Source organism: Diachasma alloeum, unplaced genomic scaffold (assembly GCF_001412515.2).
Source record: "Diachasma alloeum isolate Michigan unplaced genomic scaffold, Dall2.0 Dall_scaffold_00206, whole genome shotgun sequence".
NCBI lineage: Eukaryota > Metazoa > Arthropoda > Insecta > Hymenoptera > Braconidae > Diachasma > Diachasma alloeum.
The window spans coordinates 1,478,415-1,496,129 of record NW_021680371.1 but is presented as its reverse complement, the minus strand read 5'-3'; the positions used below and the strand labels follow the sequence as shown (position 1 = coordinate 1,496,129).

Below are 17,715 nucleotides of genomic sequence, written 5' to 3'. Positions count from 1 at the left end.
AAGCCACATTCGTCAGAAAATACTTTGTGGACCTTGTGATGAAAATAACTATTTCCGTGTACACGGGCTCTCATGGAATTTATGTTGAAATTTATAATTCACCTACTATAAGACTCTAAGAATAGACATCAAAATTGAAGGTAATGTGCAAAACTATACTGAATCGAATGGCCGGAAAAAAATTTGGGGTATCCGCGCAAAAAGAGGAAATATTTGAAAGATTCTATCCCATATAAGCGCATGTTAGCGCATGCATTTGGTGCATTTTGTCCACTCCATTTCTGAATAATGAACGTGGGTTGGTGGATTGAAATTTTTATCAAGATAGAGGGAATAACAAATCTCGCATTTGAAAAAAAAATCATTTTTTTTAATACTTGCAATTTTACATAAAAATCCTTAACCCCAGTCTGGTCACCAAACGCGACCCGGCGATTGGTCACCTCCCCGGGGATTCCCCGCCGTCTATTTAGGCTGTAGCGTTGCCAAATTCACTCTATACTGCCTGGACGCGTTTAGCGAGTTTCCGGCAACGACGCGTCATGGACAATTTCATTTAACATGGGAAAAAATAATTCATATATCCGAAATAATTTGTTTTCTTTAGGAATTTTGGCAAATATGGGGTTCTAAAAACTCCTATAATTTTTTAGACACTTCAATTGTACAAATCAATTTTACCAATCTAGGGTTAAGGGGATACGCCGGTGAAATTTAAGTCTTCACTGGGCCTTAGAAATAACTAGGGAAAATCGCGGACCCCATCGATTTTGCCTCGTATAACCACGCAAAACTTCATTAACTTCCCGATAGGAAGTTATTGGTTTCACCCCGGAAATGAAAGATGGTAATTTAATGAAATGTCGACGTTTCATGACGAGTAGAAGCTCCCCAATTTCCCCTTTGGGAAATTCAAATTTGAAAGAATTGAAATATTTCGTAAGAAATTTCCGAATTTCCAATTTCAATTTTTTTTCCTATTGTTACCTTCAAAATCCTCCTTGCGTCGTAGTTTTCATACGATTCTCGCTTTTAATAACACTCATGTATAATCATACAATGAAGTTGTCTTTATCGACATATCGATATTTCGAATAAGTTTTCCACAACCATTCAGCTATTGGTCTCTTTACCCCAATAGACTTCCATTCGGGAGCAAAAATAATTGAAATAAAGCCCCATAATTCATTGATAATTTTTTTATTCACAAAACGTTAGACTCCTACGTGCAATCGGCAAACATAAATCGACAAGACGAGAAAAAAGTACTTCAAATTACAAAATGTCAAGATTCTCACGGTACGTCTCCTCGATCCCTTGATTTAAGTACCGTCAGCCACAATGATATTATGCCCCGATCTAGTCTGCGACGTAACACATCTCCACTCAGATCCATCATGTTTCTCTCCCGATTAAAACGTTCATAACAAAAAAGGGCAAGCACAATATTCGGAGTTTCTTTCTTCTATACAAAACACGAAAAATAAGCATTATCACAAAGCTTAAAACATAATCAGAGGCACGATAATAGTGCATTAATTCATCAATCATATACACAAAATATAATTCTACTTGGAACACAAGATATCTAGATTCTCCTGAAACGTTTAAATAAAAATCTGGGAAGAGTTTCATTACAAAAGTATCTGTTCAATTTCATTGACATGAAGATGTCTGAAAGAGGGAAGCCTGGCCCACCGCGTCCTGTCATCAGAGTCTCATCCTTTAAAACCTCTAGTGCACGTCAAATCTACATTCTTAAAGTTACAGCAACATCAAAACACATTATAAAAAAAAAGTAAAGCGTGATGTCAGCGAATCCCGTTGGAAAAACCCCAGCGAAATTACCTTATGACTCTAAAACACATTTTTCTCCAAGAATAATTTGTACTTTGTGGGTAATTACAATTTACATAGCTTTGGGTAACTGCTGATAGTACTTCAGTCCGTGTTTTGAACACTATAAAGATCCTTTCGATATAAAAACAAATGTTGCGCTTACGCTGAAAATTGTACAATTTCCTAATTCCTAAAAAAAATGACGCGATCTCTACAGAATTATGGACTATTGACATTGATTATGGCATTATTAATAGTTACTTTGTTCAAAGGCACGTGTGAGTCTAGTCAGTGGAGGAATGACAATCCATAGCAGATGAAATTCGAGGAATTCGTTGGAGAAACGAGACACAGCAAAACTTTTCTCAAATCAAGAAAAATTAAATTGAATAGTCGACAGTTCTAGAATTAAAACCTTATTCTTGCTTCAGAAACAATTTTTTCCTGTTTAAGAACATTATGATATGAAAATTACGACGATTGTGATTGAAAGATCAGGGGAATTTCACCTTTCATCTTCAAGAAAGGCATTAGACGAATTAATTTGATTAAATAGAAAGTTTTTTTTTCTGTACCTTGAAAATTGATAGAGCAAAATGGCTTATTTTTTATTTAGAGAGATATCTTCCTGTTTTTCGACTACACCAGCTGCATTCTTTCATATTCTCCAACAGAATAATGTTCTAAATTTACTGTAAGAAACGTGTGTTCTCATTTCGAATGAAAAAATTATCTGCTGCTGGTCAATATCTCTGAATCCAAGAAGGAAATTCTAATCAATACTATTGTTGTAGCTCTGATCTCACTCTGTAGAAACGTTTTTGATGGAAATTGTCCAATCCCCCATGGGTTTGTGGATATTAACAAAAAACTCGACCCAAAGTTGAATTTCCTCAACTGTTTCCACGACTGAATCCTGCCCTGATCTCGAAAACAATTGATTTTAGAAGAAAGTGGCGAGAATTCTTTTCTGAAGAGAATTAAATTCCACAGAGAAAAAGTCTCTCCATATTCCCCTCAAAATCCCCATTCTCAAGACAATTAAATATTCAATAAGTCACAGAAATGGATTTCATCTATTACGTATCATCACTCCACTACTCTACTTCAATGTACACAGCATGATTTAAAAAAACAAAATACTTTTGGTCAGCGCTGTTACTTTTTCCCCTAGCAAACTGTTTTTAAACCGGTACTCCATGGATTCTGAACCTATACAAGCACGTGTACTCAAGCTGCCCATGATTACTATGAATTCTCAATTCAATATACTCATAGGCGTCCTTAATGTCGTTATTTTGAACAGGGAAGTATTGAAGACTGTCATCACTGTCCAAGAACTCGTACTCTCCGAATGACACTGGGGCTGCATCGTTCTCCTCCCTCAGTCCCCAGACGTTGAATTTCCTTGGTGCACTCTTCATTTCATTGTTCGGAAGGATGGACCTGGGGGCATGCTCCAGGGTGAAACCGGTGACCTTGATAGGCGCTCGTACCTGAAATTATGGAGGTCTTCATACCTTCGCGCCATCGAATATTTTCTTAAACTAGCACCATCATCAACAGGTGTTGATGCCCTTTGTCCTGTCAGATTCAATATTCCTGTTTCCAAATAATTGTTTATAATCATTCTCATTTTGAAAAAGCAAAACGACCAATGAGAATCATTTGTCCCAATTTATCAGCTGTTCAATTTTCGTTTTACAATAAATAATTCGCTCACGTTCCAATTTTTATTCTCATTGAATAAGATTTGAATCATAATTACAATTCAATCCCTTCTAGAACACATTTTAGAGTGTGAGCTTCTGGAATCTTATGTTTGTTGATATTCTGGTAAAAGTGCGTGGCCACACTGTTATCAATTTTTAGTTTGCTCATACGGTAATTCAATTAATCCGTTGTTCACCTCATCAATGTAATTTCGTGCTTAGAACATTGTCAACTCATGTTTTCAACAGCAAATTAAAAATTAAAACTTCTTTTGGAATAAGATCGGGAATCGAATCCGGGACCTTTCGATTTTTCGAAACCAAAAACTAATGAAGTGATTAAATTTTGTTGACTTTCAAAAATCAAAAACTACGGACATGACGACGATTCTAGAATCCAACACATGCAAGAGGTACCGTTACCTCTCAATAAACCTTGAACTCTCACATACCTTTATCAAAAGATAACCTGGGAAGTCCTGGAACGCCCAACAGACACCTGGCTGCAGTGGTCGACCCTGAATAACTGTTCTAGGATCACCACTTTCATAGTACAGAGTGAATCCCAGAACTTTATAGGCTCTTGTGTTAACATTGTGACGCTGAGTGCAGCGGATACTTATTATCTGGCCTCCTGCAGACTCGAGGGCATAATCCACTCGTCCCGTCTTATCTGCATCGTAAATCTTCAATATTTCCTTGACGATGGAGCGGATGTGGTCATCGGTAACTGGGACTGGCTCCGCCGGCTGGGGACAGTCGGCTGTAGTAGATTTTTCGGTTACTTGCGCTACAGTTTGAGCTAGAGTATTAGCTTTGACGATCTCTTCTACGATTCTTGTTATATCGGATTTGAAGGCACCTGTGCCGAAATACGAAGTTACCACTTCCTCGACACGTCTCTCGATGTCGCCATTGGTGATTGATATTGTCGGCTTGTCACAGCAAGTCTTCTGTTGTGCGTAGAGCTCTTGGAGGTTTTTGAACTCCAGTTTTATTGTGTTTATCTCATTGTGAGTTGTTTCGTCAGGTTTATTGTCGGTTATTTTTCGCTCCAGATTTGAGAGTTTTTCCTGGGAAATGAAAAACTAATTTGTTAGAACAATTTCAAGGAATTTTTTCATGTTTTTGGATTCCAAGGGAAGGATTTGTAATCTTCGAAATTACGAGATCGAATGCACGCTCCGCGCGCATATCAATGCGATAGATTGATCAAACGATTCATCGTTCTCATTACCAATACAATAGGGAACTTGCATGAAGCTCAATTCATTCTAATTCCCCTATCCGCACCTTCCTCGTAACATATGGATAGCTGAACGGCGAAAATTATGGAGAAATATTGCCCAAATGTCTTACGATAATTAATTGAAAATCAGTCGGTTTCGAGGCCAATTTTTCGGTCATGACGTCACGAAGACGGTCTGGTAACACTTCATTGGTCGAAAAAGAAGAGAGTGGGGAGTTGGCGTCCTCCATTGGCCGAGGCGCACCTCAAGATTGGGTTAGGTCGGCTCGAGCCATTCTGTGATTGGTCCAGCGCTCGACCGTCTGTGTGACGTCTTTAGCGATTTCAAAGCGTTTGAAATCTGCTACTTTTAGCGATGAATTAATGAGCAATATTTCAAACGTTTGTGAATGAAAAATTAATGATTCAGGTTCCAAACTTGAGGTTAGAGAATTGAAAAAAAATCATGCAAGTTCCTGATTCTCTATTTTAATATAATTCACATTAATCAAGAGGATGGGTATTGAATGATTAATATTTTTGTGCAACATTTCGAATTGAATACCGAATAATTTCAGTGAACAATAAGAAATACCTTCATTGGTCGCTTTTTTATTGTAGAGAAGAGAAAAGAAAATAAACGCATGACACATTTTGGCCATCTTCTTTGTATTATAGAGATTTTGAACTGAATATCGAATAATTTCGGTGAACAATAAGAAATGACCCTATTGGTCTCCTTTTTATTATAGAGAAGAGAGAAAAAAATAAACGGGTAACACATTTTGGCCATCCCGTCTTTATTATAGAAATAGATAGAAATATAGATAACAAACATGTCTGTATCACCACGAATTATGTGTCCTTATGTTTTGAAAATTCATTATTACGAAATTGCAAAAAAATAAATGTGTGACACACTTTGGCCATCTCCTTTTTATTATAGAAAGTTTCCAGGTTTTTGTGTTGGGATATCTAATTTTGGACTCAAGAGTGAGAATATGAAAACTTTTAACTGCGGCCGTAAACGTATGACCGATTTTTTTGCGCCTACCACAAATTTTGGTGGTCCAAAAAAGACTTGTTTGAGAACTGGTTTATTTTTCTTTCAGTGTTGAATGCATTTCTACTTACATCGTAAAGTGCCCAGACAGATTTCTCTTCCCCTCTCAATCCCTCAATGGCCTCCGTGATGTTCGTTAGTCGCTCCTATACAAATATAGTACATTAGAGTATAAGACCACAAATTTCGTTTTCGACAAATATGAAGTTCACAGGCCGAGTCGAAGGTGAGCTCTGTACTCACATTCGTTGAAAACGAAGTTTATGCCCGAGTGATCTACAACATTTTCTGTCACACCGTGCATGAGTCAAGTTTGAAACTCGACTTACTGCACGGCATGACATAAAATCAGTAAATAAATGAATTCTCCTCAAATTTAATTCTCGGTGAAAATCAGAATAGAAGTTAATCTCACCCCATGACCAACTCCCGCACTCTCAAGCTTCTCCACTCGATTAATCAAAAGCGCTATGGACCTTCTAATTTCCTCATCCAGAACCGTTTCATTAGCTTCCACCGTCGCCTTGTCCATCTCGCCCGCCACATCAGTTCTAAACCCCGGGAATGTTAAGCTCCGGGCGTAGGGGAGCAACCAAAATCCTGAAAATTCATCATTTCATCAATCGGAATTAAAAAAATAGTTATGACCATTCTCTTCTCCTTCTCCTGTTACCGCACACTGCATTACCCTGATTTGACCATTTTTACAATAACATGACAAAGTTAAATAATGTAGTATTAGAGATCATATCAGTGTAGTGCCAGAGACAAATATTCATTCGGTAACTGAGAGAAGGACAGACGAAGGAACTCACCATTCGGATGACTTCAGAATCATGCGTGTACTCCTGAAGCTATTAATCTCCAATTTACATCACCAGCTGAGTTTTACCTCCCTCTATCCTTCTCCCATAGCATTCAAAATATTGAAATACTTCTATTGTGATATTTTTAGGGTTGGGGCCATCCAATTGCTTCATTCAATTTCATCGTAATTTTCGTGCTTGGACCATATATTCCCAATTGATTGAAATAAATTTCAAATATCAATATTTCTCCATTTTATTATGAAAATTCCAGAAAACATTTGATACATTCATGTGTATAAATTTTTCTTTCAAAATATAATAGTTTGCGCTTCCAAAAGTAGTCTTCTACTTGGAAAAATATTCCCTTTTTCAACTCATTCAGATCTCTCCTATGATTTTAACATGATTATTCATTTTTGGTTAAAGGCCGGAAGTCGATTTGGTTAACATGGAAGCCACAGAATATTAATTTTTTATGTTCTAGCGATTATTAGTAAGGCTGAAAGGTTAATACGCAATGATGCAATCACCCATTCTCGGACAATTATCGTAACTTCAGTAAATAGTGATTAGAGAACAATCGCAGATATAAAGTATAAAGCCACACAAATATATTAGTTTTGTTAATCCCAACAAATAACGCGTATTATGTCTATTAAATTATTTGGTAATCACTAAGTAGATGCTCTACTCCGGAAGGACTAGACTTACTAATGCCCGGTCAAAACTGACTGTGAAAAATGACTTTGGGAACTAAATCGGTAACGAAGTAGTGGATGGAAATGAGGAAATTGAACTTTGTGCTGTGGTTTTGGTAAATATCTTAAAAGGAAGGAAGATCGACGGATTTTTGTACACACAGAAAAACCTAAACGTAAATTATGTTTATGTAATCGTAATTTATGGCGATATCGTGCGTAATTTACACTTCAACTTCAGAAAGCGTAAAAGACGACTTAATAAATGTAATTTATGTTTACATTTTACGTTTAGGTTTTTCTATGTGTAGAGGACTCTTCTGTCTCTTCGCGAAATTAAGTTGCTGCATGAATAGTTTCCATTGAATAAAATTTTAAAATCTGAAAAATGGAAGTAATCAGAGATGACTTCTTCATTTTTTATCAAAATATTCTTCTTTCAGGATTAAAAAAAATACGTTTCAAATATTTTCTACTCAATCTCCATATCAAATAATAGAAAAATTCTGTGCAAAACCTCAAATACTGTAGAGGGAAAGAAGAATTATGAGAGACATTTCTCGTGAAAATGTCGATATCCTTCTTTGATTTCAAGATATTCAGTCAAAAACATAACGAAGTAAATTTGACGGTTTTTCGTATACCACATCACTCCTCAGATTAACGTGTCGAACTGAAAATGGAATTAAAACGAAAAATGCAAAACGTTAGCAACACGACGGGTTAATCTAAACGCAATTGAATTTTATGCTGTGGTTTTGGTAAATATCTTTAAAGTTCAGGAAGATCGACAAATTATTTTACCAATAAAAAAACAGATTATTGTAGAGCTCTTCTGTTTTTTCGCGAAATTAATTTGCTGCATGAATGATTTCCGCTCAATAAACTTCTGAAATATGAAAACTGGATGGAACCTATCAGATACGTTTTTTTAAATAATCTAACGTCAGGAAGTTGGCACACAAAATGTATACAGACATAATGTTTTCATTTTTCATCAAAATATTCTTCTTTCAGGATAAGAAAAATACGTCTCAAATATTTTCTGTTCAATCCTCATAATCGATAATTGAAAAATTGTGTGCAAAACCTCAATTACTGTAGAGAGAAAGAAGAACTACGAGAGACATTTCTCCTGAAAATTTCGATATCGTCCTTCGATTTGAAAATATTTACTCAAAAACATAACAAAGTAAATTTGATTCATTTTCTTATACCACATCACTCCTCAGATTAACGCATCGAACTGAATGGAATTAAAACAAAAAATGCGAAACGTTAGCAACACGACAGGTTAATCATAAATCAAAACGAAAGCTCGATTAACTATGCGAAAATCATGATAAAAAAAATAGATGATTTTCATCTTTACGCAAAATGCTGCGAGACTTCACCCTTTTCAAATATTTTTGACAGTCTCGACTAGTTCATGACGAGAAAACAAAATCATTCGATGTTACTGAAACCCGGGTAAAGACACGTTCAAAGGAAATGCAGGTAAAAATGAAAAATTTTGAAAATTCGTGAGGTACTTCGCGACAAATCCATAATCATCGATAAAATCAACATTAATGACATCATCATAGATGCGATATGTTGTCTCAGTGACATCTTTCTGTACTTTCTGTAGTGTCTCCATACAGGTTAACGAATGCTTTAGCGCGACGTAAGCTCCTGAAACAAAAAGAAGACGAAGGCCAGGCTACGGTTTACCGGTCACTCCAGAATAATCGACTGGTTTTAGTAGACATCAAGAATTCTGTAAGATTGTTCAAGGTACAACAGCTGCCTTGTTCAGCGAGGGAGGAAGAAGCCCAAAGATTGAGAGATGCCCCGTAACATCCTATTCAGCATAACATAAATCAATTTTTAATGACTCACCAGCGAAGAGAAGAGGTGGTAAGAGAATTAACCAGAGTAGTTGCGATGGACGTGCAAGGATACGTTTTCGAATCCTAGAGAATCGACTCAGTAGCCATGTGTCGAGGTAAAGTACTCTTATCAACCACAGGTATAAATACTGCAGGTAGTGATCGATTTGAGACCATAGTCTTGTCCATTTTGACTCTGAAATTGGAAGAAATTTATGAAATTTGTCGCACTTGACTGTAACTTCTTAATTTTTTATGACTTCCCAAGTGAGAAAATACGTATTTAGTATCTTTGATCGAACTTTTGGAGCTCATGATTCAATCCAATGAAGAATTTTATGCGACAATCATCGCCGAAAATCCTCGCATGATTCTATTGTAATTATTTTTTCATGTTCAAATTATGGACGACTGCTTAGGTCATTCAAACGTTGTTTTCTATGCTGTAGTAATGAATTTGAGACTATATTTTTTTGTCATTTTTTAGCATGAAACTGGAAGGAAATTCATGAAATACTTGACTGTTTTTCATGAAAATTTGAGTTTTGCGTGAAATTTTTGTATTGCTGGATATGAAAATTGGATGAAAAATATAAAACACATGCTAATATTGCGATAAATGATGAGAAACTAAGATGTTATGGACGATTGAAAACGTCTGCATTGGACGTCATAATGCAGAAATTTCTCCAATTGACTGTAACTTCTGAATTTTTTATGATGTCTCAAAACAGGACAATATGTATTCAATATTTTTCATCGAACTTTGAGATTTGATAACTTTATTCAACAAAAAAATGTCGTGCAACTAAACATCATCGCCAAGAATCTTTACATGATTTGATTGTAATTATTTATTTATATTCAAAGTGCTATGATCACATAAGGCCATGCAACAGTTGTTTTTCATGCTGCAGTGATGAATTTGAGATCATAATTTTTGTTACTTTTGACTCTGAAACTGGAAGAAGTTTATGAAATTCGTCGGACTTGACTGTTTTTCATGAAAATTGGATGGAAAATATTAAACTCGTCTTAATTTCAAAACGTTGTGAGGAATTAATAATTTAAGGACGATAAAGATGTCTGCATTGAACGTCATGATGCAGAAGTTTCTTCAATTAACTGTAATTTCTCAATTTTTAATGATTTCCCAAAATAGGCAAATACAATAAGTAAATTTGGACCTCCTGATTTAATCCAATGAAGAAATTTCACCCAACAATCATCATCAAGAATTCTACGCTTGATTTAGTCATAATTATTTATTCATCTTTGAATTGTTGACGGCTGCTCAGGCCATTCAACTGTTACGTCACCATCACAACATCGAAAAAATCTAATCAATGTGGCATTAATTGTTTAATGTGAAATTGATGATTTGTTTTTGTGACTTAGTCGTTTCCTGAGATAAAACGGCAATTTATTACAATTAAATGGATAACATATCGAGGTTGATTGATAAGAGAGACTCGAATTTTAAAAATGATTGTGTATTCATGTTAAAGGCCATTAACTTTAGGGAATAATTTTAAGAGACTGTTATTTTATCCGAATGAATTTCTAAACAAATGTCTTTAGATAATTTTCCGTTAAATTATTCATTAGCAAAATCAATTAAAAACATAGGAAATGTCGTTTCTCGTCGATGTTGGGGCAAAATCAATTGGAGTCAAACATTTCTCCCACTTTTTAACATATCCCATCACACATCAAAGGTGGTTCAATGGGTCTCTAGCTCTACCGAACCCCCAAACAACATTGAAAAAATGGACGTTATGTGTTTACATTTCACGACTGAATTGCACATCCCATCGGAGAATATTTTCTATTCGAGTGAAAAAATATCCCTTGAGAAGATGCAACATTGATATCGAGAATAATCAAATTAATGAAAGATACATTCCTGTCGAAGGGAACTTTCCAACCAAAACAAGAAAACTATGGAAATTCAAATCAAGCTTCAACTCTATTATTCCGTCGTATTTAGCTAAACATGTTCGTTTCATTCGAATAATACCTGTGTAATAATTTAGTACGAATGCTAAAAAAATTACCTCCAAACCGGTAATACCCTTGACTAGTATTGAAAGGTGTTTCCCTCCTGAGTATTTTCACCCTCACAACCTCAACGATGCTGAGGAACAAAACAGCCACGACACTCCTGACGCTCTCATACCACTTTCTCACTCTCCAACGTTCCCCTCGACTCGCATATTTCGTCTTGATGGCATCGTCCAATTCAGTGTCCGAATCAACTTGCGCAAGTCTATCAAATCTTCTCCTATTGCCAGACTCCTCATAAAACACACGTCTCCTTGTAAACTGTTCCACATGCACTTGTTTGTAACCCGCGGCCGAAGACATGTCGCTCTTCATTGTAGCTGCGAATAATCTGGCATTTTCTTCATTCTAATCACGTATCGAGAAAAATAAAATGTTATCACAAAAATGCCTGATGTTCTTGCTCGAGAAATAGAGAAAGGAAGAATATTGTACCAATCGATTCTGCTCGATGGATTCATTGATTTCAGCGTCCAAAGAATCCGAGTTTCCTTCCCTCGTACTAAACGACGTTTGACTCGTTGTTTGTTGATTGAGGGACAATGTACTACCGGCACTACTGCCATCCGAGTGTATTGACGGTCTCGACATATTAGGCATTGCCAAAACACCGGGGGCAATCTCGTAGCGGCATTGCGATGCCGGTGAGTACGTGTAATCCGTTTTTGGGAAGACACTGGAAACAATTTTAAATGTAATGTGAAGGAAATATAGTCAAGAATGGTTTAGAGTTTCAAAGAGTTGAAAATACTACATTTTTCATGATCATGTGTTTATTTCGTGAGTGAGATTCAAAATGTTGCATAACTGTGACTCATTATGAAGATAATTAGTTATTCAACAAGATTTGAGAAAGGGATTTCTTTCTGTAGAATTCCATCATTGTATTTATGAACAAGGGCCATTTTTTAGGGACTAGAGATTCATCTGGTGAATTTCAGGCCAAAAATATTATTGGTAAAACTAAATAATTCTGAGAGGTCAATTTCGTTTTTGGGAAAAAATATTTCTTCCTCGTCAACGTATTATCAAGATTTAACGACATCAGAAACATCCATTTGCTCTGTGACGTGTTATGACTTCATAACTCAGATAAATTTTCACCTTTAATCATTGAATTATTGTTAGATTATTGAAGGTGTTGTTGATGTATTCAATTTCTCAATTTAAAATAATATAGCAAAACTAAATAATTTCGAGGTGACAATTTTTTTTTGGGAAAAAATATTCCTTCCGCGTAAATGTATTCTTTCGATGGTATAAACCTATGGAATTTTCTCAGATCACATAATTGTCGTACGATATATTATATTTTTTCTAATCAACGAAAATTTCAACAAATTTCAACATTAGAAAAATCCATTTGCTCTGTGACGTGTTACGACTTCAAAACTCAAATAAATATTTACCTTCAATCATTAAATTATGATTAGATTATCGAAGGGGTGGTTAATGTATTCAATGGATGTATAATGAAGGTGTGATTAATGTATTTCCCAATTTTGGTGAAACTAAATAATTTCGAGGGGGCAATTTTTTTTGGGTTAAAAATATTTCTTCCTCGTCAATATATTCTTTCTGTGGTATAAACCTACGGAGTTCTCTCAGATGAAACAATTGTCCTAGAATAGATTATATTTTTTCCTACCCACGGTTCGAATTCTTCTATGGCTATTTCTCATCATCACAAAGAAAATTCAATTTTAGTGAAAGATATTACATTTCCTTCTATCAAGTTGTTTAATTTCCCTCAAGTAAATCAGTTCGATTCCATCAAATATTCTCATTATATTATATTATTTCATTATTGTGTATTACGCATTGATCTTGTGAAGAAGTCCTTTCGAAATGAAACATCAAATGAGTTTTTTTTCTAATCACCAAAAGTTCTAACGAAAAATCTCTCTTGGACTTTGTTCCCCAAAATAATCCATTATCAAGATTTAACGACATTAGAAAAATCCATTTGCTCTGTGACGTCTTACGACTTCATAATTCCGATAAATTTTCACCTTTAATCATTGAATTACGATTAGATCATCGAGGGTGTGGTTGAAGTATTCAATTTCCAAACGGCTTTGTAACCACCGAGGCCAAATGGTAAACTAGATGATTCACGTAAACACTGACAAGATCAAAACAAAGCGGGGATAGCAGAAAGGATATTAAACACTTACTTCCAATAATCACCAGCCTGTTTGTATATTTCGTAAGCAGAAGTTGATCGACTGGGTGGATCCTCTCGCTCTCCCTCCTCCGACGAATAGTCACTGGTTATTGTCCTTTTTGGTGTCACACTCTTGCGGTTCTGATCACTTTTGTCAATTGACTGACGTTCCCTGGCCTCGCCCTGGCCATTTGTCAGTAATTGTCTCTTTACCCTCTGCCTCTCAGAGCGTCGTTCAATTTTTTTTATTGTTGGAGGAGCCGAACTGTCTTTCTCCATTACTCTCTCTGCCTGCACTTCCTCTCGATTCTCGGTTATTGTTTCCATGGATTTGTCGCGTGTTTTCACACTGCTTCCAGGTCTTGAAATAGAGAATGCGAAAGTTGATGTGAGAAGGCAGAATTGGAGAAGACAAGAAAATGTGCTGATTCAACGATACAACATGCATAAATTTTCTTCAATTCCGAAGCTTAAAGTAATATGAACATTCGTGCTGCCGTTGAGGCGTTGATTCTGACAAGAGAAAGTTAATTGAAAATGCACAATAAAATAATTAGCTATCATTGATCATTTTTTTATGAATTTCAATTTTGATGAGTGTAAGGAACATTAAATTTTGGATTGGACATAGAATTTTTATTCATTTTTTCTGGATTCTGTGTTATTCGGTGCCTCTAAATTAATTAGTATTAATAATAATTGCCTGTCGATTGAGTGTTTTTTTCACACTAACTTCTTTGGCAATCTTCAGTTATCGACCACTAAAGATAGTCTAAAGATATTTAAGGGGATACGTCGGCGAAATTTAAAAGTCTTTACTGGGCTTTGACTCATTGAACAATTTGTGATATATGACGGAATATGGGAATAACTCGAGGGGCTACTCACTCCATAATTGAGTGATACCGTGATTTCGAAATGACGTCGATTTCGGGTGATTTCGCGGTGATTTCAGTGATTTCGGAAATTTTTGTTTTATCGTTATTTTACATCGCTTTGACCCGGTTAGGGTATGCTACGATGATGATCAAGACTTGAAATGGTTAGATCTCACCATTCTACCCGGCCGGGTTTTGAACTCGGAACCTTTCACACGTGAAGCAAGATTTCAGAAAAAATGATTTCGGTGATTTCGAGCGTTGTGGGAGCTCATTTCATGATTTCGAATGGTTTCATTAATTCCAAATCAGTGATTTCAGAAACATAAAGTGAATAAATAATAGAGATGGGGCAAAACGGGCTGTGTCAAATTATGAAAATCAAAACTGGCAAATAATAACGAATTCATTTGATTCTATTCCATCAATCTTGACCTAATGAAAAGCGGTCCATTTTACCATTTTACTATGGCAGTGAGTACGGTATTTTATTACCATCGTTGGCAGGTTTGTCAATTTCAAAATCAAGAATTACCAGCACGGTTCATATTACGCCAGTGCGCTACTGATTTCGGTGATTTCATTGATTTCAGGCGATTTTACGTAATTTCGGAATGATTTCATGCCAGAGTGGTGCCGTGATTTCGGGAGTGAGTAGCCCCTCGGAATAACTAGGGAAAATCCCGGACCCGATCGATTTTGCCCCGTATAATCACGAAAAGCTTCATTTTTTCCTGTTTTTATCTTCAAAATGCTCCTTGCACCGTAATTTTCGTACGATTTTAGCTTTTTTTAAATATTCGTTATACTCCAAAGAATAAAGTTAAGTTATAGATCATGAACAAAGGAATTTTTAATTTCATAAATTTTACTGTACTCTAGAGACACGAAAAATGTATGAAATTCAAAATTCATTTGTTTATGATCTATTGCAAATAAAGTAAAATGGATGCTGAAATTTATTCTTTGGAGTGCAACGAAGATTAAAAAAACATAAAATCGTATGAAAACTACGGCGCAAGGAGCATTTTGAAGGTGAAAACTGAAGAACAAGAAGTTTTTTGTCATTATAAGGGGTAAAATCGATCGGGTCCGCAATTTTCCCTAGTTATTCCCCTATTTCGTCATATATCACAAACTGTTCAATGGGCCTCAAGGCCCAGTGAAGACTTTTAAATTTCACCGACGTCTCCCCTTAAATTCACCTCAATTTTACGGTTTGTTTCATTTCTGAACGTAAGGGGATAACTAGATTTTATCTACGTTTCGTTATCCTTCTCAGATTCCAAGATATGGTTCTGAGACTAATCTTCAAGTGTGATCTCAAGTCATCCATTTCTATTCAATTTGAGAGTGAGTCATTGATTATTATCTGTGAATCTAAGGAAGATAGGAAAATTTGTAAGAGAAAATTTTGAGAAAATTTCATAAAAGTTCGTGTATTCCTCTCAGACTCCTCTCCTATTTTTCTAAGATTTATCTTCTTCTGAAATTGGCTCATCTTTTTTTCCTGGATTTCAAAATGATTCGTTGATAAATATCTCTCACTCCCACATTACGAATATTAATTTTTGCTCAATATTTTTGATGAACAAATATTAACCAAAATTTTTATAAGAACATTTTGTGGAGATACGAAAAACAAATAAAATTTTAACGAAAATTTCCTACAATTTTAATAAAGTCCCAATAGAATGTTTAGGGAATTTCAAAAGAATTTTCTTACGAATTCGCTAAGTTTCTCTATTGAATTTTTGTATGCGTGTTCGTATTTTTACGTTTCAGACCATTCTACATCATTCCCCGTAAAAATTAGAGACTGTCAAAAATTGGACAATTAAAATGCTTCCATTCGAAAGCAAAAATACCCAAAGTAGGGTAAACAGGTCAATTTTTGGACGGGGGTTAGTTTCTGGGCGATTTCAACCTGCATTGAAAATTCGATAAATAAAATGAAAATTGTACTGATTATATCACCTGTCAATAATATTACTCGTGCACAATCATGTGATCAATTATTTTTTCTATTGATCGACATTTAAGAAATAAATAAAAAAATGGCCCAGTTCAACTATTTCTTGACTTAATTATTCTTTGTTTTATTATTTTCTCTTCAAACAATCTTTTTCTGTTAATTAAAACATTCTCGAGGGTATGGAAGCCACCAATCCCCATTTAGGTGATTCTTTTATTTTAGATCCTACCACGAACCTCGAATTTCCCTTAACCGTCCAGCAATCCTCAAATTAAAATCAACTTACAGAGATCTCGATCCGGATCGTCTGCTGCTCGTAACTTCACCGGGTGTGTGTGATCTCTCCCTGCTCTCCCGGCTCCTCAAGTCATAATGGTGTTCTGCCGATTCAGACTCTGTCATTAACTGATTAAAGATCATTGGAGTATGTGACCTTGATCTACTCCTACTCCTCAGCTCATAGTGATGCTGTTCACTATCCATAACTCCCTGAAAAACTGACCAAGAACCCTTGGAAGTAATTGACATGCGAGAGTAATACCCCAGTGTGAAAACTGTCTAGAGACTGCAGTTATTGAGCTACACATGAAGTACATATTTAAGAATATCTAAAAATAGTGCGCCTCCCGAAATGTTCCACCCAGCGAGCCCTTCCTCTGTCTTTTCGGCGCTCCCTATGCCCCCCTAGACCCCCCGAAAACATTAAGGACCAGTTATTTTTCGTTCCTCATCTGTTTTTATATCTTCATTTAATCGCACGCCGAGAATGACCGAAATGTTTGCCCAATAAATTTGAAGGATTTTCAAGTAGCTTTCGACATGCCAGTTTCTCATTATGCAAATACTGTTTTACATAGCGAAGGTTGTAACGGTTGTGTGGTAAACACGTCAATTCACTTATGTGACATCATCATGCACGTAGAAAACCGCAACAGCATAACGCAAGCAAACGAAAATTGAAGGAGATTCATCCCCTTTCAACGATGAAAATTACACTCGACAGTTGGTTACGCACAAAGCCGGGAGAACGTGACAATGTATATGTTTGCATTATGAAATAGTCCCTATAAATAGAATTTGTAATTGAAGAAAAAAGAAATGAAAATAAGACTCACCGTTGAACGGAAGACGTGACTGCGGATTATTTCAATCTCTTTTTGCCTAATTAACCTGCACTCTCGTGCGAAAAAGGTTGGCAGGTGGTGTGTTGTTATATTTGATACCTCGGGTATTATTTCACAATTTTATTTGTAAATATGAACGCACGATACTTGATTCCAACAATCGGTGCATTCATAGCACACACACTCATTCAAAAAGGATCCGTGCAACGCAAATACGTCTAAACTGCGCTCCCTCTCACTCTGACTGGCCCATCTGCTCTTTGATGGACGAGTGAAGTGGGAAGGAT

At 35.8% G+C, this 17,715-nt stretch overlaps 1 protein-coding gene across 1 annotated transcript; it reads right to left on the bottom strand.

Annotated features, from left to right (window-relative positions):
* Positions 1-1,184: 1,184 nt before the first annotated feature.
* LOC107036204 lies at positions 1,185-17,661 on the bottom strand. The gene is made up of 10 exons (XM_015253986.2): positions 17,420-17,661; positions 16,591-16,801; positions 13,462-13,812; positions 11,720-11,960; positions 11,278-11,632; positions 9,231-9,416; positions 6,258-6,442; positions 5,914-5,988; positions 4,004-4,624; positions 1,185-3,335 (listed from the first exon to the last, which is right to left on the bottom strand). The coding sequence occupies exons 2-10, from the start codon at positions 16,785-16,787 to the stop codon at positions 3,024-3,026; spliced, it is 2,523 nt and encodes an 840-aa protein (XP_015109472.1). The 5' UTR covers positions 16,788-16,801; positions 17,420-17,661; the 3' UTR covers positions 1,185-3,023.
* Positions 17,662-17,715: the final 54 nt, after the last annotated feature.

Coding starts and splice junctions, on each gene's coding strand:
- LOC107036204 (XM_015253986.2), bottom strand. CDS start 16,787: ATGGATAGTGAACAGCATCACTATGAGCTGAGGAGTAGGAGTAGATCA. Junction 13,813..16,590: donor CGATCCGGATCGAGATCTCT/GTAAGTTGATTT, acceptor CTCTATTTCAAG/ACCTGGAAGCAGTGTGAAAA. Junction 4,625..5,913: donor CTGTCTGGGCACTTTACGAT/GTAAGTAGAAAT, acceptor TTCATTTCCCAG/GAAAAACTCTCAAATCTGGA.